We start from the raw sequence: 26,695 nt of genomic DNA on the forward strand, positions 1-26,695 counted from the left end.
GTCTGACCATCTCAGTAATCTGATGGCCAGGTCAAAGGTCACGCCTCAGAGCTGTAATATCTTCATAAAGTGTTTCTATGATGCGGGAAACGTGTTGAAGAGAAAACAGGCATCTGGGCGAGAGAGAGCCTGGCAGCCACTACTCAGGGAAAACCATGTTTCCAAAGCAGCTGAGTGATGATGTCACAGAGACGGCTGCAGAGAGACGGGTCAGAGCGGGACTCGGGTCGGGACTCGGGTTGGGACTTGGACTCGGGTTGGGACTCGGGTCGGAACACTGGTCAGAACTCGGAGCGGGATTCGGGTCGGGACTCGGATCAGGACTCGGGTCGGGATCCGGGTCGGGACTCGGGTTGGGACTCGGGTCAGGATTCGGGTCAGGACTCAGAGCGGGACTCCAGTCGGGACTCGGGTTGGGACTCGGATCAGGACTCGGGTCGGGATCCGGGTCGGGACCCGGTGTTGGCTGCGACTTGTGTTCTTGAACACTGCGCGTACAGCTGCCTCGGCCTGATCAACAGAACCTCCTCTGGTCCAGACCCGGCGACTTGTCAAACCCAGAAAGTCTTTATCTTAAACATTTCTTAGTTTGTTCCACTTTTAAACATTAAAGCTCTGCCAGACGTCGGCCCGGTTCTGTCATTCAGTCCAAACTCCTGTCTCATTTAATCTGCTTCCTGTTTCTGGGTTTGGACTCGATGTGGACGTCTTAAAGAGGCGGACCCGGCCCGCTCCGAGCGGTTCCGTCCTCATCAGAACCCAGAGCGTGCTGCGGGCCGCCGGCCGCCACGCCTGTCAGTGGAAGCAGCGCGGCGGTTTGATCCGCGTCTTTAAGAATGTTTTATTGATTAGAACAAGCAGCGCCGAGCGCAGAGGCTCTGAAGCAGCAAGTTCAGCACTGAGCGGCGAGAGAGCGGGCAGAGGACGAGACGGACAGCAGGCAGGAGGGGGGGTCAGACAGGTAACGGGTCCGGGGAGGGGGGGTCAGACAGGTGACGGGTCCAGGGAGGGGGTCAGACAGGTGACGGGGTCCAGGGAGGGGGGGTCAGACAGGTGGACACCTGAGGTAACGGGTCCGGGGAGGGACACCTGAGGGACAGGTGGACACCTGAGGGACACCTGAGGGACAGGTGGACGTCCTGAGGGAATGTCCACCTGAGCAGAATAATCTTTAATAGGCACAAAGTGTGATTGTGATTTAAAGACCATATTTTCAGTAGAAACTTAGTGAGTTTTCTGGAAGCAGCCTAATAAAAATCTGATCCAAACCAACCATTTATCACAACCAGCGTCTTTTACAGTGCAGACTCCATCAACCAATCAGGTTCTGTCCGGAGCGGAGAGCCACAAGGTTCTGGTTCGGTTCTGGTTCCGTCTCATTACTGAACGGGATCCAAACATTTTGAGTGAAAATGAAGATTTTTATGCTGAATTAGAACCGAAAGACCAGATCAGGAAACGGGTCAGTTCATCCAGAGGGAGGTCACAAGAGAACAGAGGAACTGGAACTGTTCACATTAACGACCCTAAGGATGACCTTAACAAACCTAACATGACCCTAACGATGACCTTAACAACCCTAACATGACCCTAACGATGACCTTAACAACCCTAACATGACCCTAACGATGACCTTAACAACCGTAAGGATGACCTTAACAAACCTAACATGACCCTAACGATGACCTTAACAACCCTAAGGATGACCTTAACGATGACCTTAACAACCCTAAGGATGACCTTAACGATGACCTTAACAACCCTAACATGACCCTAACGATGACCTTAACAACCGTAAGGATGACCTTAACAAACCTAACATGACCCTAACGATGACCTTAACAACCGTAAGGATGACCTTAACGATGACCTTAACAACCCTAACATGACCCTAGCCATGACCCGTACGCAGTGATCTGAACAGTGTGGACCATGTGGGCGGTTCTGACCCGACAGCAGCAGCTCCTGCTCCATCACGCCGCAGCCCAGCACCTCCATCCAGTCGCCCTGGAAACGCACCTCCATCTCGAAGGAGGGGTGGGTGAAGGGGAAGCAGCAGTCGACCCACCTGACCTCCACGTCTGAGGGGAGGAAGAGGAGGGTGAGGTGGCTAGAGGATCTAATCGGCCCGGCCCGGTCCGGCCGGCCTCACCTGGTCCAAACAGGTGTGTGACGAGTCGGGTCAGGGTGGCCTTCAGGTCGAACTCCACCAGCTTCACGGCCTCCAGGCTGTGGCTCTCCTGCTTCTGGCCGGTCCGGCGCCCGCCGCGCTCGAACAGGCTCAGCTCGTCGCCGCCGCGGACCCTGGAGAACAGCTGCAGAACACACGGTCAGAGGTTCTGCCGCGGCCCGGTCTGCCCCGCCGCACGGCGCCGTCAGAACCTGGAGGTCGGAGAAGAGTCGGACCCCCTCCATCTGGTGGAAGACCGGGTAGTGGCTGGCGTTGATCTCGTCCCGCCGGTACACGTCTCCGGCCAGCAGGAAGGCGTCCAGACCGGACCGGACCAGCTCCCTCTGGTGGGCCGAGGTGTGGGCCCGCAGCATGGTGGTTCTGGAGGCAGCAGGACAAACGGGTCAGAACCAGTTCGGGTCAGCGCGGCACCGCAGGGAGCAGCTCACCTGTTCAGATAGTAGTTATCGCCTCGCTTCCTGCAGGGGTGATCAGGAGGAATCAGCAGGCTGCAGACAGAGAGGACTGGTTCTGGACCGGTTCTGGACTGGTTCTGGACCAGTTCTGGGCCCAGCTTCCCTCATCCATCCTCTTTTCTCGACGGTCTTCCAATCAACAACATCTAACCAGCTTCAGTGTCAGTGGAGTCGATGTGGAGGACCAGAACCAGAACCAGAGCCAGAGCCAGAGCCAGAGCCAGAGCCAGAACCAGAACCAGAACCAGAGCCAGAGCCAGAACCAGAGCCAGAACCAGAGCCAGAACCAGAGCCAGTTGGGAAGCTTCTGACCTGTCAAAGTTCTGCTCCACCGTCACCACTGGACTCAGGTTGTCGTGGACGGAGAACAGAGGGTTGCCCCAGCGACCGACGTACGAGCTGCAGAGGGAAGATGGAGGCGGGGAGGGAGAGAGCGATAAACCAGGAGAACCGGGTCAGAACTGGAACCAAACCGGGTCAGAACTGGAACCAAACCGGTACCGGGTCAGAACTGGAACCAAACCGGTAGAACCGGGTCAGAACTGGTACCAAACCGGGTCAGAACTGGAACCAAACCGGTACCGGGTCAGAACTGGAACCAAACCGGTACCGGGTCAGAACTGGAACCAAACCGGGTCAGAACTGGAACCAAACCAGTAGAACCGGGTCAGAACTGGAACCAAACCGGTAGAACTGGGTCAGAACTGGTACCAAACCGGGTCAGAACTGGAACCAAACCGGTACCGGGTCAGAACTGGAACCAAACCGGTACCGGGTCAGAACCGGAACCAAACCGGGTCAGAACCGGAACCAAACCGGTAGAACCGGGTCAGAACTGGAACCAAACCGGGTCAGAACTGGAACCAAACCGGTAGAACCGGGTCAGAACTGGAACCAAACCGGATCAGAACTGGAACCAAACTGGGTCAGAACTGGAACAAAACCAGTAGAACCGGGTCAGAACTGGAACCAAACCGGGTCAGAACTGGAACCAAACCGGGTCAGAACTGAACTGACTCAAACTGAGCAGTTCGGGTCCGCTAACGTTAGCTTGTTCTACCGACCCCGATTGTTCCAGTCCTTAAAGCCTTTATTGAAGCGTTTCGTCCAGAGCGCTGGTCCGCCGGGTCTCACCTGTAGAAGTGAGCTTTGATGCGCTCCTTGATGAGCCACAGCGGGTGGTACGGCTGGTTCTGCAGGTGGAAGCCCACCTTGGCCAGGATCTTCGGCGTGATGTTGGTGAAGTCGTCGCGGGGGTAGGAGTGGCCCAGCAGCTCGATGGAGTCCTGGCCAATCACGGGCTGCAGGGTGCCGCCCTCGGCGCCGAGCCGCCTGCACGGCGCCGGGCCGCCGCCGGGCCGCAGCTCTGAGAGCAGGCGGCGGAGCAGAGGCCGGGTCCGGAGCCGACCGCAGGGGAAGAACGAAGGACCCAACGTCATGACGACGAGTCCATGGAGCTGCAGAGGAACGGCAGACAGTCGTCAGGAATCCGGACCGGGATCTGTGTTCACTGGGACGTCTCCATGGCGACGGCTGCAGCCGACACCACGAACGCTGCTACATCATCTGGTTTCCATGGGAACCATAAACACCAACAGACAAAACATGAGCAGCCAGAAGGTTGGATGAGAAAAACAGTTTGCAGAGTTTATGGCAAAATCTGTTAAAAAGGTTTAAGGTAACTTTAAAACCTGCTGAACTCGGCACGGCGTCTCAGGCTGCGAGTTTTAGGTTTCACTAATTAGAGCTATAAAGGATTTAACTTCACTATTTACTTTTAAACAAAACCATAAAGTAATTCAGATTCAGGATGTCGCTAAACTTCAGGTAGTTGTCCTGGTTTATACTGAGACAACATGAAGATCGATCCATCCATCCATCCATCCATCCATCCATCCATCCATCCATCCATCCATCCATCCATCCATCCATCCATCCATCCATCATCCATCCATCCATCATCCATCCATCCATCCATCCATCCATCCATCCATCCATCCTCTACATTTTGCTGAACTTTCTATGAACTAATAAAAAGTTTTCTCGTCCTGCTGCAGGTTGATGGTTTTACATCTGAATCCCGTTTATCTTCTGAACTTCCCGGCTGCTAAATGTTTCTAAACTTTAGGAACCTGCTGGACTAAAATCCGACTTATTCCCGTTTATAACGGAGCAGAAATCAGCGTCTCCTGAAACGGTTTGTTCTCGGCTAACAGCCGCTCTTCCTCCAGACCGGGAGCCGCGGAGCCCCGCTGTTCCTCCTGACCGGGAGCCGCGGAGCCCCGCTGTTCCTCCTGACCGGGAGCCGCGGAGCGCCGCTGTTCCTCCTGACCGGGAGCCGCGGAGCGCCGCTGTTCCTCCTGACCGGGAGCCGCGGAGCGCCGCTGTTCCTCCTGACCGGGAGCCGCGGAGCGCCGCTGTTCCTCCTGAACGGGAGCCGCGGAGCCCCGCTGTTCCTCCTGAACGGGAGCCGCGGAGCGCCGCTCTTCCTCCTGACCGGGAGCCGCGGAGCCCCGCTGTTCCTCCTGCGGCTGTTTGCTGATCAATCAGCCTGGATCCGGTCAACACATTTATCATTTGCAGTCAGCAGCGGGGAGGAAGGTGTAACAATAAATCGGCGGCTCCTCAGCGGAGGTCAGGTTAACGATTACACTAATGGATGAAGATCCACCACAAAGGTCGCAGCTCCGTTACCCCCAGCCGCCCTTTCACAGGCAAATATTTGCCCCGTCTCCCGCAGCCAACAGGCTGCAGAGGCTCTGCAGCAAAACGCAGTGATGCTGCTGAACCAGACCAACCAGCGCCGAGGAGTCAGGGGTCAGAGGTCACAGAGAAGTCAAGGTCAGGGGAGTTCATCGGCTGCGGGTGAAACTAAACCATCAAACCGAGGCTGGGAAAAAACTGACTGACTGAGCTGGAGGCGATTTTCCAGAGCAGGACGGAGAACCAGGCGGCTGAAAAACCCATAAAACGTGAATGTCACAGCGTGATGTCATCAACATGGCTGGCACAAACAGGAAGTAGAGGGCTGGCAGAGGTCGTCCCCCTGAGAGGCTCGGAGTGAGAAACGTGTCAGTTTGGTTCCTCTGGTAAGGCAGAGCCACCGATGAACGGTCGGCATGTTCCCGTTTCTCCTGCAGCTCATCAACCCAGAAATCATCACGCAAATATTGAAATGGTTCTGCAAGATTGAGGAAGTTATTTTGAGCTTTTTCATCAAACTTTGAATCTTTTCCAAAGTGATAAATCAAAACCCAAATAAAAACGTTGTTGAAAACGGTTCATCTGGATCCTTTCAGAGAACATTTTATCATTTTTCCTGCACCAGGCTGATATTTTCACTTCCTGCAGATTCATTTCTGCTGACATGTTTCAGAAAAATGATTTTTTATTATTGGGTCCATATTGTTCTGCTTCACGTGGATTTTATGAACTGAACCCGATTCTTCACGATTCTCCTCATAGCATGAGATCCTGGGCTCCATATGTCCGATCCTCTGAGCGCCAAACAACAACACGCATATGGCCGGCCGCCCACACACACACACACACACATAGACACACACAGAGACACACACACAGGCACACGGTGCAACATGGGGGTTGGAGAAATGAAACCTGGATCTTTGGGGTTTTTCCTCCATAGAGACAATTATTCAACATTAAACTACGATAAATCACAGTAAATCTGTTACTGCATGAGAGGTCAGAGGTCACACAGGCATGCTGGTGACTAGAATACAACCGTTAACGTTCATCACTGATGAAGTTCAGATTATTTAAAATTAAATGTTAATGTCCTCTCCTTGGGCTGCCACCTTATCGTGGTGGAGGGGTTTGAGTGTCCCAATGATCCTAGGAGCTATGCTGTCTGGGGCTTTATGCCCCTGGTAGGGTCACCCAAGGCAGACAGGTCCTAGGTGAGGAACCAGACAAAGTGCAGCCCGAAGATCCCTATGATGAATACAAACTTTGGACCTGGTTTTCCCTCGCCCGGACGCGGGTCACCGGGGCCCCACTCTGGAGCCAGGCCTGGAGGTGGGGCACGATGGCGAGCGCCTGGTGGCCGGGCTTTTACCCACAGAGCCCGGCCGGGCTCAGCCCGAAGAGGAGACGTGGGTCCCCCTTCCGATGGGCTCACCACCTGTCCAAGGGGCCAAAGGGGTCAGGTGCATTGTGCTATGGGCGGCAGCCAAGGGAGGGGACCCTGGCGGTCTGATCCTCGGCTGCAGAAGCTCTTGGGACGTGGAACGTCACCTCTCTGGTGGGGAAGGAGCCGGAGCTGGTGTGCGAGGCTGAGAGGTTCCGGCTAGAAATAGTCGGCCTCACCTCGACACATGGCTCTGGTTCTGGAACCAGTCTCCTTGAGAGGGGCTGGACGTACTTCCACTCTGGAGTTGCCCACGGTGAGAGGCGCCGGGCTGGAGTGGGCATACTTGTCGTCCCTCATCTGGGCGCCTGTACGTTGGGGTTCACCCCGGTGAACGAGAGGGTAGCCTCCCTCCGCCTACGGGTGGGGGGACGGGTTCTGACTGTTGTTTGTGCTTACGGGCCGAACGGCAGTTCAGATTACCCACCCTTCTTGGAGTCCTTAGAGGGGGTACTGGAGAGTGCCCCTCCTGGGGACTCCCTTGTTCTACTGGGGGACTTCAACGCTCACGTGGGCAATGACAGTGAGACCTGGATGGGCGTGGTTGGGAGGAACGGCCCCCCCAATCTGAACTCAAGTGGTGTTCTGTTGTTGGACTTCTGTGCTCGTCACGGATTGTCCATCACGAACACCATGTTCAGGCATAAGGGCGTCCATATGTGCACTTGGCACCAGGACGCCCTAGGCCGCAGTTCGATGATTGACTTTGTCATCGTCTCATCGGATTTGCGGCCGTATGTCTTGGACACTCGGGTGAAGAGAGGTGCGGAGCTGTCCACTGACCACTACCTGGTGGTGAGTTGGCTCCGGTGGTGGGGGGAGGAAGCCGGTCAGACCTGGCAGGCCCAAACGTGTAATGAGGGTCTGCTGGGAACGTCTGGCGGAGTCCCCTGTGAGACGGAGCTTCAACTCTCATCTCCGGCAGAACTTCGAACACGGTCCGGGGGAGGTGGGGGACATTGAGTCTGAGTGGACCATGTTCCGTACCTCCATTGCCGAGGCGGCCTATCGGAGCTGCGGCCGCAAGGTTGTTGGTGCCTGTCGCGGCGGCAACCGTCGAACCTGTTGGTGGACACCTTCGGTGAGGGATGCTGTCAAGCTGAAGAAGGAGTCCTATCGGGCCTTTTTGGCCTGTGGGACTCCAGAAGCAGCTGATGGGTACCGGCGGGCGAAATGGCATGCAGCTCGGGTTGTCGCTGAGGCAAAAACTCGGGCATGGGAGGAGTTTGGAGAGGCCATGGAGACAAACTTCCGTACGGCTTCGAGGCGATTCTGGTCCACCATCCGGCGTCTCAGGAGGGGGAAGCAGTGCAGCACCAACACTGTTTATAGTGGGGATGGTGCGCTGCTGACCTCAACTCAGGACGTTGTGGGCCGGTGGGCGGAATACTTCGAAGACCTCCTCAATCCCACCAACATGCCTTCTGTTGAGGAAGCTGAGCACGGGGACTCTGGGTTGGGCTCTCCAACCTCTGGGGACGAGGTCGCCGAGGTGGTCAAAAAGCTTCTCGGTGGCAGGGCCCCGGGGGTGGATGAGATCCGTCCAGAGTTCCTTACGGCTCTGGATGTTGCAGGGTTGTGTTGGCTAACGCGACTCTGCAATATCGCATGGACATCGGGGGCAGTTCCCCTGGACTGGCAGACTGGGATGGTGGTCCCCCTGTTTAAAAAGGGGGACCGGAGGGTGTGCTCCAATTACAGGGGGGTCACACTCTTAAGTCTCCCTGGTAAGGTCTATTCAGGGGTCCTGGAGAGGAGGGTCCGTCGGATAGTCGAACCTCAGATTCAGGAAGAGCAGTGTGGTTCTGGTTCTGGTCGTGGAACACTGGACCAGCTCTACACCCTCAGCAGGTCCTGGAGGGTTCTGGGAGTTCGCCCAACCAGTCTACATGTGTTTTGTGGACTTGGAGAAGGCGTTCGACCGTGTCCCTCGGGGGGCCCTGTGGGGGGTACTCCGGGAGTATGGGGTACCGGGCCCTTTGATACGGGCTGTCAGGTCCCTGTATGACCGGTGTCAGAGTCTGGTCCGCATTGCCGGCAGTAAGTCGGGCTCGTTTCCGGTGAGAGTTGGACTCCGCCAAGGCTGCCCTTTGTCACCGATTCTGTTCATTACCTTCATGGACAGAATCTCTAGACCAGCCGAGGTGTTGAGGGGATCCGTTTTGGTGGCCTTAGGATCGCATCTCTGCTTTTTGCGGATGATGTGGTCCTGTTGGCTTCATCGGATCGTGACCTGCAGCTCTCACTGGAGCGGTTCGCAGCCGAGTGTGAAGCGGCCGGGATGAGGCTCAGTGCCTCCAAATCCGAGGCCATGGTCTTGAGCCGGAAAAGGGTAGAGTGCCTTCTTCGGGTCAGGGGGCTCGTCCTGCCTCAAGTGGAGGAGTTTAAGTATCTGGGGATCTTGTTCATAATGAGGGAAGAAGGGAGATCGACAGGCGGATTGGGGCAGCGTCTACTGTGAAGCGGGCGCTGTACCGGTCCGTCGTGGTGAAGAGAGAGCTGAGCCAAAAAGCGAAGCTCTCGATTTACCGGTCGATCTACGTTCCCACCCTCATCTATGGTCATGAGCTTTGGGTCATGACCGAAAGAACGAGATCACGGGTACAAGCGGCCGAAATGGGTTTCCTCCTCCGCAGGGTGGCTGGGCTCTCCCTTAGAGAGAGAAGCTCGGTCATCAGGGAGGGACTCAGAGTAGAGCCGCTGCTCCTCCACGTCGAGAGGAGCCAGTTGAGGCTCGGGCATCTGGTCAGGATGCCTCCTGGACGCCTCCCTGGTGAGGAGTTCAGGTCCCACCAGGAGGAGGGGAGACCCAGGACACCTGGAGGGACGATGTCTCTCTATGGCCTGGGAACGCCTTGGGGTTCCTGGAGGACCTGGAAGAGGCTGGAGAGGGAAGTCTGGGCCTCCTGAGGCTGCTGACCCCGTGACCCGACCCGGATAAGATGGATGGATGGATGGATGGATGGATGGATGGATGGATGGATGGATGGATGGATGGATGGATGGATGGATGGATGGATGGATGGATGGATGGATGTTAATTTAATAATATTAAATGCGGTTAACTCAGGTTGAATGTTTCTGTTTCTATGGTTACGGTTAAAAACGAGGGTAGAAGCGGTTGGGGATGTTGCTTGTGCGTCAGATTTACGGTCGTACCAGAAACACATGAACACAAAGGTTCCCGATGAAAAAAAGTGATGGAGTTAAAATGTCTAACATGTTAAAATCTATGTGATTAATTAATCAAATTAGTGATTTATTAAACTGGACTGAGGGAAAATGTCTCTTTGGACGTGAAGGTTTTAGTTCCTAGTTGTAGAAATTTAGCTTCCATAAATCCACCATCATCAGAGCTCAGTGGAGGGAAGCTGCTCTAAATGTGTGTGTTTATTCAACATTTAGCAAATAAAAGTGTTTTAACTGAGCCGATTCTCTGTCGGGTCGCTCTGAACCACAGAAACCCAAAGTTTCTCTTGTTCAGCTGAATTTTACGCCGCTCCAGCGATTTCTGCAGATCTGGTCGTGCTGAGCTGCTTTGTAATTCCCAGCTGATGTCTGGTTGTTTCCACCAATTACAGCTGCCACCGGGTCCGGTTGGCGGTTCTGACGGGGAGCGGAGCGGGAACAGCAGAAACATGACTCACGGGTTGTGAAGGTTGTTGAGAAAATCCCTTGTTTGGCTGCCAAAGGCTTGTTCTAACTAAGCGGCGCGGCGGCGGCCAGCAGCGCCGCGTACCGCTGCCAGATCGCTGAAGGACAGGCGGCAGAACCCGGCCAGAACCCGGCCAGAACCCCAGCCCCGTCGCCATGGTGACGCACCTGAAGAAACCCGTCTGAGAGGCATAAAGGACGCGGCGCTGCAGGAACGCTCAGGGATTCATCCGGACAGAAAACAGTGAGGCGCCGACAGCAGGAAGTGATAAATCACCGACTGCAGAGGAAGAAGAGGATCGAGGAAGAGGAGCGAGGAAGAGGAGCGAGGAAGAGTCCTGAGACACACAGGAAGTGCGAGGACACGATGCTGCTGTCCTGCTTCTATTCTCAGCATCAGACTGGGATGGGTAAACTGGGCTGCTGGTACCAAAGACATGTTGAGTCGTGTGTTGGCTGCTGGAGAGCGAGAGAGAGCAAGACGTTCAGCAGACAACAGGAAGGCTAAACTCGTTTGATTTGGAATATTGGCAGCATTTAAAAAATCTCTGAGCTTTTGTAACTTTCTACAAACTGCTGCTGATGCTAGCCATGCTAACTGTGGCACAGTGACCACTTCCTGTGGCACAGCGACCACTTCCTGTGGCACAGCGACCACTTCCTGTGGCACAGCGACCACTTCCTGTGGCACAGCGACCACTTCCTGTGGCACAGCGACCACTTCCTGTGGCACAGTGACCACTTCCTGTGGCACAGCGACCACTTCCTGTGGCACAGCGACCACTTCCTGTGGCACAGCGACCACTTCCTGTGGCACAGCGTCCGCCGCCTGCCGCTGCGTCTGGCCGGATGGTGACGGATTAAAACAGATCAGCTCCTCGTCGCCTGATGAAACTCCACCAGGAGATTCTGACTCTAAATGAGTTTATTTATAATTTGCAGATTATAAATGAATCAAATATGAAACAGATTCTGATCAGTTTGTCCAGATTATGGCAGATATTTATATTCAATGAAAGATTGAATATAAATATCTGCAGCCTGCATCATGTATCCCAGCTGCTCTTCATCTCCTCCTCCTCCTCGTCTTCATCTCCTCCTCTTCCTCCTAATGAAGTCATATCTGTGGATGTTCTGCTCAGAGAAGCAGGCGGCTCTTTGACAAGCAGCATTAGATCAAACCTGCAGCTGCAGAAACATAATAAAGAGATTTCTACGGATATAAAGAGAGGAGGAGGAGGAGGAGGAGGAGGAGGAGGAGGAGGAGGAGGAGGAGGAGGAGGAGGAGGAGGAGGAGGAGGAGGAGGAGGAGGAGGAGGAGGAGGAGGAGGAGGAGGAGGAGGAGGAGGAGGAGGAGCAGGAGGCTGACATGATGAAGAACGAGGCAGATTTTATGGTCGGTGTAGAAAGTGCCGAGGCAGCAGCTCCATCTCGGCCACCTGACTGAGGAACGACTGGTTTTCCTGGGATCCCACCAGTACAGCCCGGCTCTGCAGGAAACAGGGACGCGTCGCCATGGAAACAAGGATTCACTACATCTACAAACATACGAGGAAAGTTTAGCGATGACATCACATATGGGCTGATATCGATCACCGATCAATTCAGTTCTACACCATAAAACAAGCTGAAACCTCTAAACTACCCACAATGCTTTGTGACAACAGAGGGACACCAGAACCTACTGAACCCGATTAGCACCTGATGGTCCGATAGACCCGGTTCTACTGGAACCAAACCAGTTCATTTCAGGGTGGAACATTTCTACAGATTATTGGTCCCTGATGCCGTCACCTGGGTTTTAGTACCAACTGGCCTGGACAATAAATCAATAACTAGATAATAAATCAATAACTAGACAATAAATCAATAACTAGACAATAAATCAATAACTACAGATATTGTGACAGACATGTGATCAATATCAATAAATAATACATAGAACATTAATTTAACTCTGATCCAGAACCACAAAGCATTCTGGGAGATGTAGGCAGAGAGCTAGCTCAGCTAGCTCGGTAGCATCAGCTCTCGCTCTGCGGTTGCCTAGCAACAGCCTGCAGTAAAATGCGCAGCAGCAGTTTCCTGTTTCTCCTCTGGGACTCAATAAAACGGTGCGGAGCGAAAGGTAACAGGAAATGCCCCGTCACCAGTTTGGTTGGATATTTAAGACACAAAATTAACCAACAATTATTGATTATTTGATTAAAAGATCAGTTCTAGAGCAATAAGCCATATTATCCACCCATAGCACCACAATGTGAAGCTTAGAAACATCCTGAACCAATCAGGTTCTGCTCAGTTCAAACCATCACAATCTAAAATAATAAGCCATAAATCTGCCGATTTTTTCTACATGTCCTCATGTAACAGACTGGTTTTATTGGCTGAGCCAGCTGTGACATCACTTCCTCCTCCTCCATCATCGCCTGGTTTCTGCGTGAAGCAGATTCTCTTCCTCATCCTTCATTATTATTTCCCAGCAGCTCGGCCAGTTTGGAGGCGTCAGGACTTTGTGACAGCAGCGATGGGTCCGGCCCTGAGGGACGCCGCCGCCCAGAGGGCCGCCGCAGGACCGCCGCCACCCTGAGGACCGCCGCCACCCTGAGGGCCGCCGCCGCCCTGAGGGCCGCCGCCGCCCTGAGGGCCGCCGCCCTGAGGGCCGCCGCCGCCCTGAGGGCCGCCGCCGCCCTGAGGGACGCCGCCGCCCTGAGGGCCGCCGCCCTGAGGGCCGCCGTCACCCTGAGGGACGCCGCCGCAGGTTAGAACCACGAAGAGATTTACTAAGAGACTAAAGTCAGAATATTACAAGAAAAGATCCGAGAAGAAACTGTAGTCAATGCTAACCACTTACCGCTAGCTGCTCACTGCTAACAGCTAACCGCTCACTGCTAACCGCTCACTGCTAGCTGCTCAGCGCTCACTGCTAACAGCTAACCGCTCACTGCTAACCACTAACCGCTCAGTTCTAACTGCTCACTGCTAACAGCTAACCGCTCACTGATAGCTGCTCACTTCTAGCTGCTCACTGCTAATCGCTCACTGCTAACAGCTAACCGCTCACTGCTAACCGCTCACTGCTAACTGCTCGCTGCTCAGCGCTCACTGCTAACAGCTAACCGCTCACTGATAGCTGCTCACTTCTAGCTGCTCACTGCTAATCGCTCACTGCTAACAGCTAACCGCTCAGTTCTAACTGCTCAGTGCTAATCATTCACTGCTAGCTGCTCACTGCTAATCGCTCAATGCTAAAAGCTAACCACTCACTGCTAACCGCTCACTGCTAACTGCTCACTGCTAGCTGCTCAGCGCTCACTGCTAACAGCTAACCGCTCACTGATAGCTGCTCACTGCTAGCTGCTCACTGCTAACAGCTAATCGCTCAGTGCTAACCGCTCACTGCTAGCTGCTCAGGGATCACTGCTAACCGCTCGGCAGTAATCGCTCACTGCTAGCTGCTCAGTGCTAACAGCTAACCTCTCAGTTCTAACTGCTCAGTGCTAACTGCTCAGTGCTTATCATTCACTGCTAGCTGCTCACTGCTCAATGCTAAAAGCTAACCACTCACTGCTAACCGCTCACTGCTAACTGCTCACTGCTAGCTGCTCAGCGCTCACTGCTAACAGCTAACCGCTCAGTGCTAACCGCTCACTGCTAGCTGCTCAGGGCTCACTGCTAACCGCCCGGCAGTAATCGCTCACTGCTAGCTGCTCACTGCTAACAGCTAACCGCTCAGTGCTAACCGCTCACTGCTAGCTGCTCAGCACTCACTGCTAACAGCTAATCGCTCAGTGCTAACCACTCACTGCTAGCTGAAAACCCCTCAGCAGGCTGACACCAGGAAGGCCCTTGGGGGCCCGACACTCTGCTGCCTCCAATTAGCGCCTCCAGGTTTGATTCTCACAGTTTTTACCGATCAGAAGGCGACACTTTCAGACTCCACTGAGAGGTCAAAGGTCACAGAATAGCAGATTTAAAGTGAAAGAGGCTGAACATGCTGAATGGATGCAGCATGAGTTTTTCCTTCCCCTGATTTCACCGAGTTCTGAGACGATGGGAGTGTTTCACAGGTTATATAACCACGTGTGTGTGTGTGTGTGTGTGTGTGTGTGTGTGAGGGTGTGTGTGTGTGTGTGTGTGTGTGTGTGTGTGTGTGTGTGTGTGTGAGGGGGGCTCAGCAGGTTCAGGAAGGCTTTCCTACAACAGATGGAGGACACCACCAGCACAGAGACGCAGCGCCAGGAAAACCCAAGAGCTCTCTGCAGAAAACAGATTTATCTACACCGCCAGAGCCAGAACCAGAACCACAGAACCAGAGAACCAGAACCAGAACCAGGACCGCCTGCTGCTCAGAAACTCAACGTGTTTCTGGGCATCCAGAACTCTGGTGAAATCCGGGTCCGGTCAGGAGCTGATGGACGGAAACAGGAACTAAAAGGAAGGAGACGGTTTTTCGACCCATTGATACAAAAATCTGTTATGGCCGATAATCGATATTTACCGATATCACATGTATTTCCTTTCACCACCGTGTGAAACCAAACAGCTAAACTCCACAATCCTGCTGTGCATCCAAACAAACAGCAACGACACGGAGATCCAGATCTATTGATCGGACGTCAACGCCGATTTATCGTGAATCCCGACAAACGGTGAGAGAACAGAACCCAGAAACGGGAGGGAAGAGTTGGGAAAAGGAAACCGGAAGAAGAGAGAAGAGAAATGGAGAGGAAGAGCAGCAGCTGAACGTCCAGCAGACGCTCCGTCACAAACACAGATACACTGTAAAACAATAAACACTTATTCATCTGGTTTACACTGAAAACATCTGCGTTCAGTTCAATCGAGACAAATTAACGTTTCAACAAGATATTTTAACTTCTAACCTGGGAAATTATTTAGTTTTTTGCATTTTTTCTCCAGAGCAGCTTTTGGACTCAGAGGACCTGGAAAAGGTCAGAGTTCAAAGCTGAGGTCACCATGGGGGTCAAGGCCTCCGTTTCCATGGCGTCAGCCTGACATTACACACGGCGGCGCGTTGGGAATCGTTCAGTTAAACAGCTTAGTGATTGATCCCGAGTGGGACGGCGCCGGTCGCCGCGGTCTCAGCCCGCCTGACGCTCAGGAGGCCTGCAGCCCCTTCACGGCGCAGACTGAACATCAGTTTTATTTAACACGACTGTAAATGTCAGAGTGTTTACCGGCTGGTTTTACCTCTCCACAGAGGAGGCCGGTCGATCCGCAGCGATCCGGCTCGGGTCGCGGCGCTGACGCGTCCCAGACGGGTTCTTCCGCCGTCTGAACACGGGAGGAAGCGATCGATGGCCGGGACGCCGGGGTCCTTGATCTGCCAGGTGGAAAGGAGACGGAAAACTCAATCTGCAGCTCACGGCTCAGCGAGACGGAAACGAGCAGCCGGAGAATCAAAGCAGCTCATCAGGGGAAGCTGCTCCGACCATCAGGCTTCATTACATCCAATCAGCTCCCAGCGTTCAGCAGCCAACCCGCCGCACTGCACAGGCCCAAAACTTTACCTTAGCATGAGGCTCACACTGGCTTAGGCTAGCTACAACGCTAGCTGCACTAACCCTGAAGCACCAAGAATGAAAGGCAGTTCTGCTAACGCTAAAGCAACAAAGTATTTAGCAGAAGCTAAAATTAAAGAGCTAAAATAACAACGTATTTGGTTTAAGCTAACTTAGCTCCAATAACGGGCTGCACAGTGGCGCAGTTGGTAGAGCTGTTGCCTTGCAGCAAGAAGGTTCTGGGTTCGATTCCCGGTCTTTCTGCATGGAGTCTCCATGTTCTCCCTGTGCATGGTGGGTTTTCTCCAGATACTCCGGTTTCCTCCCACAGTCCAGAAACATGACTGTCAGGTTAAATGGCCTCTCCAAATTGTCCCTAGGTGTGAGTGTGTGTGTTCATGGTTGTTTGTCTCTGTGTTGCCCTGCGACAGACTGGCGACCTGTCCAGGGTGACCCCGCCTCTCGCCCGAAACGTTAGCTGGAGATGCACCAGCAACCCTCCCGACCCCACTGAGGGACAAAGGGTGCAAGAAAATGGATGGATGGATGGATGGATGGATAGCTACAATAACATTATTTAGTGGAGCTTCTGCTAACATTGCCGTTAGCAGAAGCAAATGCTAAAGTGCTACAACAACATATCATTTAGCAAGAGCTAATGCTAAATCGCTAATGTTGATAGCCACCTTGTGTCAATGACGTGCTAACGCAGTTAAACAGGCTTCACAATAAAAGCATGAAAGTAAACTTCTACTTGAATCTTTAACAACATATTATTTAGCAAGAGCTAATGCTAAATCGCTAATGCTGATAGCCACCTTGTGTCAATGACGTGCTAACGCAGTAAAACAGGCTTCACAATAAAAGCATGAAAGTAAACTTCTACTTAAATCTTTAACAGTTGATATAAAAATATCAACACAAACTTTATTCAACGGAAGTAAATTAGAATTTATTAGAAAAATATGATCTACGGGAAACTAAGTTTGCTAAACGTTGTCAAAGTTATCAAAGCCACTAAACTCCGCTAGCTGTTAGCGCGTTAGCGGAAGTGTGCCACCACTCGCAGCTCTAAATAAGCTGAAGTGACTTTGCCCCAGGCAGCCAGGAGCGCTAAAGCCCGGATCTCCCCGTTCGTTCCCAGCCTCCATCCGCCGTCACTCAGCCTCAATATTTATATTTAATATGAATCACTGGCTTTGAGGAGGCAGCTGCTTCAGCCAGGAAGCGAACCGGAGTTACTACCGGCTGATGTCGCTGCGTGTTATTGGGCAGAACGGCGCCGGTTCTCCTCAGGGTCCGGCGCAGCGCTGAAGCCGTCAGAACCGAACCTGGGACCGGGAAACGAGGATGAGAGGCGCTGCGGCTGCGGCCCGCTGTGACAGCAGCTGCTCCTGATCTGCAGGATTCAGTCGGTCCGGGCGGGACTGACGGAAATCCTCCTTTATTGATCTGAGCAGAACCTCCGTCACTCCTAACATGCAGCTGAGAGACGGAGGAGCCGGAAACAAACAACCATTTATTTATTAAACTGGCTGCTTGTCTGGACGTGAAGGAGCAGCAGGAAGCAGCTCTGCTTTCTTTCTATTGGAAACCCTCCATCATCATTAATGATCCATAATAATTAATGATCCACCTCCCTCCTCTGCCATGTGGGGCGCCTCAGGGCTCACTACTCGGTCCGTTTTCCTCTCCCTGCTGCAACTTGGAGATTCTAACTCAGCATCACCTGAACCTCCGTCATGATGATCAACTCTTTAAAATCAGGTAATGCAGCAGATCAGTCTATTCTGTGCAGAGTTTAGCCAAGATATTCTACAAAATTAGCATTTTTCTAGATATACTTAACATGTTATTGGCTGGCGCTTGAAAAGCAGCCAATCCAGAAGTGGCATTTATTTTCCTTGATGCTGATTGGCTGAACCGCAAACAGGTAGATAAAGAAGACAGACAGCAGCTTCAGCTGAAACTACTTCCACTGTTCACACATATTCAGATGTAGTGAAAGAAAAGGAGTGTTTAGGTTTAAGTCTGTATTTCCTCTAAAACAGAGGCTTCATTAACCGGTTCTGACTTCCTCCAGAACCCGCCATGTCGGCCCGCTGAGACCCGTTTCATCCCTGCTTCTGTTTCAGGATTTATGGTCCTGAAAGCCAAACGGCACGTTTAAAAATAAAACTTTACTTCCTTCAAAATGTTTCAGATTTCTTCCACATCTTCTAAACTTATTTTAAAAAATAGGACAAAATTCAAATCAAAACGCAAAGATAAAATTATAATAAATGGATAAAAAACGACCAGAACATGTGACAAACATCTAAAAGTCATTTAGATGTATGAACTGTTAGCATAGCACAACATGTGTTGGGTTTTAGCAAACACACCGGTCTAAAACTGGACCGGGTCGCTTCAGAGGAACGCTCAGCGGAACCAGCAGCCGGAACCGCGACCTTTACTCTCACAGACAGACGGATACCAGGAAGAGACTGTGACCTTTTACACATCCAGGCTAAAGATCAAACCCCCCACACACACACACACACACACACACACACACACACACACAGGTCATGGGGTTTAACGCTGCAGGAAGCAGACTCAGAGATAGTAACCCGGTTTAAACCCATTAAAACATTTAGACATCATCAGGAACCCATCGGCCTTTTAAAGATTTTGTTCTTTCAACCATTAGCCGCTGGTTAGCATCTCCCTGACCTCTGACCCCAAATCCAAGAGGAGTTTAAACTAAGGGAGGCTTCATGGACACAGAGAGAAGGAGGAAGTTTAGATCATCACATCCCCTACTCCAACATCCCTCAAAAGCAGCAAAAACAAACGAGGTGGATTAGCATAGCTAGCTAGCGGCTGATGGAGACATCCAGGACGTGTTGCTGTGAAATATCATCTCTGCTGCTTGGATATTGGGCTGTTAGCATGTCAGGGCTGTCATGAGGCTGCTATACAACAACAGTCTTCAGTCAGAGGCCTCTTTGGATGTGTTGAGAGACAGACTGCTACAGGAGAGCCTTTCTGCACACAGCATCATAGGCCACATCATCTCTTTAAATATTCTTACAATAACATTTAGATTTTCCTTTGGGATAAATCAAATATTGTTTAATTGATAAAATCAGATTAATAAAGTGAAACCTTAGTTCCGTTTTGGGAACATGTGGCTTTGTTACTACTTTTAACAGTTCTGGTTCTGTTGAGTCCAGGTTAAGAACGGTCACAGCAGAACCTGCTAGCTGTACATTTAAAGGTTGTCGGAGGTTTAATAGCTTTGTGTCGGCGTAACCATGAGGGTTTGGTCAATTTAAAGCAACAGCAGCTCAGCCAGGTGTCTCTGCAGCAGGGTTGCTCACATGTTGACCCAAAACAAAGACGTTTTATGTGTACAATAAAGCTGTGAAAAAGCCGAACCACCACCAGTTAGTGAGGTGTAGTGAAGAATGTATCCCTCGTGGTGCAGCTCATTCATTAAAGCCTCGTGTTTCTCTACTTAAAAACATATTTAGAGGTTAAAGAAGCAGAGCTAACTCACCTTCAATCACTCTCCTGAGTTGGGCTATTTAGTTGGCGAAGGTGCGCCTGTACGGCTTAAAGGCAATAAATATTATTTTCCGTCTCAAACGTAAATTTATTATATTATTTATCTTTACATTTTTAAACAAAGATATTTTAAATAAAATAAATAATAAATCTGTGATTTACATACAATTTGAAATAGTTGTTTCTGTTCAGGCACGATTTGGCTACCTAGAAATCAGGGTCCTGGAACTCAAACGGAAAGAGGGACGGAGCCGCGTACCGTGTAGCATCATGGCTGCTTCCACTCGGTCTCAGGTGATTTCTCTGTACAAGATGATGCTGAAGGAGAGCAGCAGGTTCCCCTCCTACAACTACAGGTGAGTCCGGGGCTGTCGGCGGTGTGAGGGGTCCTTCCGGCCGGTTTAAACCGCCTGGCAGCGGCTAAACACGCAGCTAACCGCTGTGTTTACACGAAGCAGGGTCAGTGTTTATGAAACCCTGAATGTCCTGGGGGACACCTGCAGGTTCAGGCTAACATGAACTCTGACACTTTAAACCACAGAAACATCAATGTGAGCATATATTAATGCGCACAACATCAGCTTTAAAACACGTTTTAAATCTGATGGCGCTCAGGTCATGATGGGTCAACTGCTGCTTTTCATCTCATACTGTCTGTTAAATCTAACGTTATTGTTGATGGAATCATCAAATCCTCCAGTCAAACTCCAGATCAACATTGTTTTTCGTAGATTAACTGTCTACATTGGCCTTTGAATGTGCTATCTTTATGTTCCTGTTCAAATTGGAATTTTTTTGTGTAATATTTTAAAACTATGCAATATTTGTCTGAAAGCAGTCTCAGTGCTGCCCTCTTTGGGACACACAGTGGGTACTGCAGTTGAATTTTCCTATTGGTTCCTGCGGTACAGCCTTAACGTCTGCGTCACAGCTCTGCGTCACAGTTTTATCATTTAGCGCACTGTGTTTCAGCCGGAACATTATTAGGTTCAGAGATAAAACCATAAAAGTCTCCAATAGAACCTCATACAGCCTTATGTTTCAACTAGGAGCCTCAGGTCGTCGAATTTGAACTTGTTGACGGTTCCTCGGACCTTTTTTAAGACTCGTGGAGACAGATCTTTTAAAGCTGTGGCGCCTCGACTATGGAATGAGCTACCTTGCACCATTCGATCTCTACATTGCATAGACACTTTCAGGAAACAACTTAAGACCCACTTTTTTAATCTTGCTTTTTAGTGTACTACTGTGTTTTATTGTTTGTATGTTGTTTTTAATTTGTTTTATTTTTTATACTTTGTGCAGCACTTTGTGATCCTGGTCTGTGAAAAGTGCTATAGAAATAAAGCTTACTTACTTACTTACTTACTACAATACTACAGAAAAAATGTTGCTAGATTTGCCGCTAGTCGGTTTTTATTTATTGAAGAAGAAAAAATTCTACAGGGTCTGAAAATTTGAATATTGTAACAAAGTCGCAAAGCTTAACATGTTTCAATCAGCCTCCCATTTGGCCACGCCCCTCTGAGTATCTTGGCTCCGCCCACTTTTGGTAAACTTTTCCGAACTTTGTCAGGAGGCGAGGTTAGCCTCGCGAGAAGTTTAGTTACATTTCAAAAATCTGGATATTTCAAACTGGATCAGACATAGAAGAGATTCTGGTTTACACAGAGCCTCCAGTGGCTGGAGGACGTTTTCAAACCAGGAATAAACGTGAAACTTTTCTGTAACACCTGCTGGAGGCGAGAAGTACTCTGGATTAGGGCTGAAACGATTCCTCGAGTGATTCGAGTACCTCGATTATTAAAATTCCTCGAGGAAAATCGACCTGCCTCGAAGCTTCGTTAATTTATGTTTTATCATTTAGCGCACCGTGTTTCAGCCGGAACATTATTTGCGTTGCGCGGAGCTCTGACTTCCGCCTCTGAGTTGTTGACGGAAGCTACGTGTTAGCGGCATAACGTCCAATCTTCAGGTTCGGCCCGCGGGGATTTTACTGATTGGTGATAATTCCGGGTTTTCATCGTTTTTGTGGGACCAATAAACATCCTTAAAATGACCGGCGCGATGCCGGGAGTTCGGCAGCCTTTCTGCTCCGGAGCTGCTGGTTGAACGGCGGGAAGAAGCTGAGGAGGATTTCTACAGGTGAGCGGAGAGACTGAACACGGCGGGCGGCTGAGGGTTGATGCTTACAGGGTAAGAGCAGCTTTACGGACGAACCGCACAATAAACTTATATCATCCCGGTCTGAACAAACGGGAGGCGGAACATGGCTGGTAGATGAGTTTCTGAACGGAGGAGCCGTAAATATCCCGTATTGCTCCCCCGTCTACAAAACAGTAACTGGTAGGGAAGCTCAAAGGTGGAAAAAATAGACTGATGTTGATATCCGACAGTAACACTGGTGTTATGGAAGATTTACCAATATTTTATTTCATAATTGTTTTTATCCGATTACTCGATTAATCGTAAGAAAAATCTATAGATTACTCGATTACTAAAATAATCGTTTACAACAGCCCTACTCTGGATAACAACAAAAACAATGGCGGATAGCATCCTGCTACCTGACCTGATCAGTTTATCTAGCTTGTGTTACATGAGCGCTTGGTTCATCGGACCTGGGTTACTATGAGATGAAGCTAAGCGTCAAAAGCACATGTGTGTTCAATGACGTGCTAAAATCACAGCACCATCTAGAGGCCTGGCATGACAACTACAGCTGACTCCAGGTGTTTAGGCTTTCTGTCAAATTGTGAAACTTTTCCCCAATTAAAGTATAAAAATATCATCAGTTTCCAGGCAGCGATCTCCTGTAAACTAGCTTTAGCTTCATACATGCTGTGAAATGATCGCTAGAGATCAGAGGTTTGCTGTAAAACAGGTTCAGTTCTGCCTGAAATGGACTTGGTGGAGATGTATGAGTCAGGAGGTTCTGGGTTCTGGAACAACCCGACCTGTGGATCAGTTTATCTGGAGCAGAACCGGCCAGTCAGCTGATCTGGGATTTACTTCAACATCATCATAACCGTAAAAACTGGAAATATCGTTCAGTCATGATGAATGAGATAAAACCGAATCCTCCCACTGAGCGACAATAAAGCATAATTTTATTCTATCAACCATAAAAGGACGTCTTCCTGTTGTCTGTTCGTCTTCATGAGGTTTCGAAGCTTCGGCAACTTGGTGCGTTATCGCCACCTAGTGGCAGCAGCACGTCACAACCGGATCCCAGCAAAACAAGCAGATTTTAAGGAGACATATTATGAAAAATCCAGTTTTTTAGCCCTTTAATAAATGTTTTTCTGTACTTTGAGTGTCTAGGAGTGCAAAAGAAATTTAATTTACTTTGTCCTTGTTTTGCGTAGACATCTTTATATTTCGATGAATAATTTTTTTAGTCTGTTCATTTTTCTTTATTTTCTGTAACATTGTTCTTGTTCATTACGTCACTGCATTTGCTGTGGAGCTGCTAAACAAGGTCATGACTTCTGGCTAAGCAGTTTTATGAATCCGCCATTTTTTTCCCTTAATAATTTTGCAGTCAAAGTTCAGTTGTAAGTAAATGTTGTGTACCGACACACAGGATCCCTACGTCGCATCACAGCCTCTTCGAAGTGTCTGGTTAAATGTTGCTTTGTCAGGAATGTTTCCACATCAGAGAGAAAAGTCAGCTTTTGGAGCACTTAATAAAAATATGAATCGTAGTAAAATCAAGCTATAAAATGTCTATTTTAATGATGCCTCTTGTCTCCGTGTCAGACTCCTCTAATAGAAATGCTGCCTGTGAACATTTCCATCCTCTGAGTTGTGACTCCTCTTTGCCGTTACGTCCTGGTGGGAAGCGCAGCAGCGCAGCGTGTGGGAGGGATTTGCTCCTGCTCTGTACCTGTGAGCCTCCAGGTTGTTGTGGAGTGACCTGAATATGCCAGACGTTGCTGCCGGCGCTGTTCTGTTGATGCTGCACTAACAGCCAGGCAGCCGCTCGCTGCTCTTCCTGGGATAAAACTCTGCCTGAGTTTGGAAAGCTTTGTCAACCAGAGAAAACACGGAAACGAACACAAGTCAGATGAAACATTCATGATCTTCCACAGGAAAGTCAAACAGTGATGAGGAGCAGAGCGGAGAGCAGAGCCTCAGCAGTTCGGATCAGGGAGGACAGTCAGCCACACAGAATGTAGCTAAAACGGTTTTGTTTCCAGAAAGAGCTCTGAGGTCTCTGGTGTTTTCTGCAAAGTCAGGCGGAGCTGAAACCAAAGTACAGACTCGTGATAAAAGTGAACAACATTCCCTAGTTTTACAGGTGGATCGATCTGAAGTTATCTAGATCCAACCAGTTTTATTTTTTTCCTATCCTCTGTATTTAGATCATGGCTGATCTGCTACCTTAGATCAAATATGGGACTTGAAGACTTTAGTCCTTCTCCATCATCAAGTCTCTGTTGGTTTGGTTTGGTTCTAGCCCAGGCGATTGAACTTTATGAAAAGAAGAGGAATGAAATTCACACCAAACCATTGTGACGTAGCTCCAGTGTTTGAAACAGACCGCCGGTCCTGGGATCTTCACTGCAGATCGTTCTTCAGAGACGTGCCGCTGAAATCATCACCTGACAGAAGACATTGACCAGGGTTACAGTCGTCCAGCAGCTCTCTGATGGCAGACGAGAGGTCCGCCGGTCCACTGCGCTGGTCGAGCCTGATGGCAGACGAGAGGTCCGCCGGTCCACTGCGCTGGTCGAGCCTGATGGCAGACGAAAGGTCCGCCGGTCCACTGCACTGGTCGAGTCTGATGGCAGACGAAAGGTCCGCCGGTCCAATGCGCTGGTCGAGCCTGATGGCAGACGAAAGGTCCGCCGGTCCACTGCGCAGGTCGAGTCTGATGGCAGACAAGAGGTCCGCCAGTCCACTGCGCTGGTCAAGTCTGATGGCAGACGAGAGGTCCGCCGGTCCACTGCGCAGGTCGAGTCTGATGGCAGACGAGAGGTCCGCCGGTCCACTGCGCAGGTCGAGTCTGATGGCAGACAAGAGGTCCGCCGGTCCACTGCGCAGGTCGAGTCTGATGGCAGACAAGAGGTCCGCCGGTCCACTGCGCTGGTCAAGTCTGATGGCAGACGAGATGTCCGCCGGTCCACTGATGGCAGACGAGATGTCCGCCGGTCCACTGCGCTGGTTGAGTCTGATGGCAGACGAAAGGTCCGCTGGTCCACTGCGCTGGTCGAGCCTGATGGCAGACGAGAGGTCCGCCGGTCCACTGATGGCAGACGAGATGTCCGCCGGTCCACTGCGCTGGTTGAGTCTGATGGCAGACGAAAGGTCCGCTGGTCCACTGCGCTGGTCGAGCCTGATGGCAGACGAGAGGTCCGCCGGTCCACTGCGCTGGTCGAGCCTGATGGCAGACGAGAGGTCCGCCGGTCCACTGCGCTGGTCGAGCCTGATGGCAGACGAAAGGTCAGCCGGTCCACTGCGCTGGTCGAGATGCTTGCAGTCTAAAGTGACGTGCCGATGAACGAACACATTCAGGTGTCAGTCATATTGCTTGAGCGAAATGCACAGATTTTCCCAGCTTGCACTGCCACTGCAGTGATTTACTGAAGACATGGAGGAACTGGTCTGCTAACGGAGATGAATCTGGAGCAGTTAAAGGTGGAGCAGTGGCTTTACGTGGGGTTAGCTTTCTAGCAGATCATCAGTCATTGAGCTTTAAAAAGCCTGATTTGACAGTCATCTGGGTGGTAACCACATAGATGTCTGGGCCAACAGGGTTGAACTCAAACACATCATCAGACGTGACTCAGTTTCTGTCCCCCAATCAAAGGACGGTGTTGAGTAACGGCAGCAGCTCCGCCCTGACCGAACCAATGGAGCTACGGCCGAACTGGGTTCAGGAACGATGTGTCACTGTAACGTACCGGATCTCTGAGTGGAAAAGATGAATTATTGTAGTCGAGAGCAACCTGCCTGTCAGGTGTCCTGGGTTAGACGTGTCTCCTGCTGTTGTCTCTCCTCTCTCTCCTCCTTACCTCTTTACTTCCCTGCTTAAAAATATCCTCCCCCCGCAGCCTCCTCCACGCAGCGTGGGCGCGCTAAGAGCTGTCAACTTATCAGCGAGATGACAAAGACTTGTGATGAATAAGTGATTGTGAAATCCAGTTTCAGTGCCTCCTCGCCTCCTCTCCTCGTCTCCTCTTCCCTTCCCGTCTCTTCGTCTGAAGATCAGAGAGGAGAATTCCCTCTGAAGTTCCCGTGACGGGATGACTCACTCTCTCACAAACACGCCGTTCAGTCATTCACTGTCTGGAGTCTCTCGCTGTCGGGTTTTCCTCAATGAGCTGACAGGTACAGAAGCTGCTGCTTATTAATAAAAACAGTAACTATCAGTTGTTTCTCTGATCCGTCCTTCGTGTCTTTCCGGTTTCCTTCCCTTCAGGCAGACTAATCTGGATCTGTCCAGTCTGTCTTTGGACTCCAAGCATCAGAAACAAGATGTTCTGACAGCAGCGATGAAAAAGTGAACTAAAGTCCATCCATTAATCTGTCCATCTGTGTCACTACATCCGTCAGTCCATCCATACATTCATCAACCAGTCTGTCCATCACTCACTACGTCCGTCAGTCTGAGTTTCCCCTGCTGGGACGAGAAGACGTTCCTGTTCTGTCCATCAGCCAGTTCTGATGTCCACTGGTCAGACTGGTCAGATGTCCATCCTCCCATTAGTGTCATCCATCAACCCAAAGATCCATCAGCTAGTTCGTCCATCTATTGGTCCATCAGCCCGTCCCTCCGTCTTTCTGTCCCTCCGTCTGTCCGTTTGAGACCAGGGTTACCTCGTGGTTCTGCTAGTTTATGTTTTATGTGGGACAAACTTTATAGATCTGATGAAGCCAAACAGACCATTAGTCTCTGCCAGAGGTCAACGTGGAGGTCGTCTGTAAAGCCGACCGGTTGGACCTGATTACAGGATCTAAAGGTCCTGAGAGGAGCAGGATGAGGTGAAGCTCCATCGGGTCCGGTTTGAATCGGACCCGGTTTGAATCGGATCAGGTTTGAATCGGACCCGGTTTGAATCGGATCAGGTTTGAATCGGACCCGGTTTGAATCGGATCAGGTTTGAATCGGACCCGGTTTGAATCGGATCAGGTATGAATCGGATCAGGTTTGATTCGGATC

The 26,695-nt window shown here is 50.9% G+C and overlaps 3 protein-coding genes across 8 annotated transcripts in view; 2 read left to right on the forward strand and 1 right to left on the reverse strand.

Moving 5' to 3' along the window:
• fars2 (phenylalanyl-tRNA synthetase 2, mitochondrial) overlaps nucleotides 1–19,606 on the reverse strand; it is a 63,992-nt gene extending 44,386 nt beyond the window's left edge. For 2 of the 4 annotated variants that reach the window (XM_081601543.1, XM_008396842.3), the window contains exons 1-8: nucleotides 19,520–19,606; nucleotides 15,665–15,797; nucleotides 3,781–4,103; nucleotides 2,959–3,045; nucleotides 2,620–2,679; nucleotides 2,383–2,551; nucleotides 2,153–2,315; nucleotides 1,950–2,081 (exon numbers count right to left, since the gene is read on the reverse strand). In XM_081601543.1, the coding sequence (XP_081457669.1) occupies nucleotides 1,950–2,081; nucleotides 2,153–2,315; nucleotides 2,383–2,551; nucleotides 2,620–2,679; nucleotides 2,959–3,045; nucleotides 3,781–4,085 (916 nt within the window). In that variant the 5' untranslated portion in view covers nucleotides 4,086–4,103; nucleotides 15,665–15,797; nucleotides 19,520–19,606. Of the gene's footprint in view, nucleotides 1–1,949; nucleotides 2,082–2,152; nucleotides 2,316–2,382; nucleotides 2,552–2,619; nucleotides 2,680–2,958; nucleotides 3,046–3,780; nucleotides 4,104–15,651; nucleotides 15,798–19,519 lie in introns of all 4 variants that reach the window. The other 2 variants (XM_081601541.1, XM_081601542.1) reach the window with 2 other exon arrangements.
• Nucleotides 19,607–19,730: 124 nt separating this feature from the next.
• LOC103456959 (LYR motif-containing protein 4B) overlaps nucleotides 19,731–26,695 on the forward strand; it is a 42,836-nt gene continuing 35,871 nt past the window's right edge. For all 3 annotated transcript variants that reach the window (XM_081601284.1, XM_081601285.1, XM_081601283.1), the window contains exon 1: nucleotides 19,731–19,883. In XM_081601284.1, the coding sequence (XP_081457410.1) occupies nucleotides 19,798–19,883 (86 nt within the window). In that variant the 5' untranslated portion in view covers nucleotides 19,731–19,797. The remainder of the gene's footprint in view (nucleotides 19,884–26,695) is intronic.
• LOC145549306 (uncharacterized) lies at nucleotides 24,290–26,581 on the forward strand. The gene is made up of 2 exons (XM_081601278.1): nucleotides 24,290–25,863; nucleotides 25,955–26,581. The coding sequence occupies exon 1, from the start codon at nucleotides 24,317–24,319 to the stop codon at nucleotides 25,031–25,033; it is 717 nt and encodes a 238-aa protein (XP_081457404.1). The 5' UTR covers nucleotides 24,290–24,316; the 3' UTR covers nucleotides 25,034–25,863; nucleotides 25,955–26,581.

Source organism: Poecilia reticulata, chromosome 20 (assembly GCF_904066995.2).
Source record: "Poecilia reticulata chromosome 20, P_reticulata-male-v2, whole genome shotgun sequence".
NCBI classification, from domain to species: Eukaryota; Metazoa; Chordata; class Actinopteri; order Cyprinodontiformes; family Poeciliidae; genus Poecilia; species Poecilia reticulata.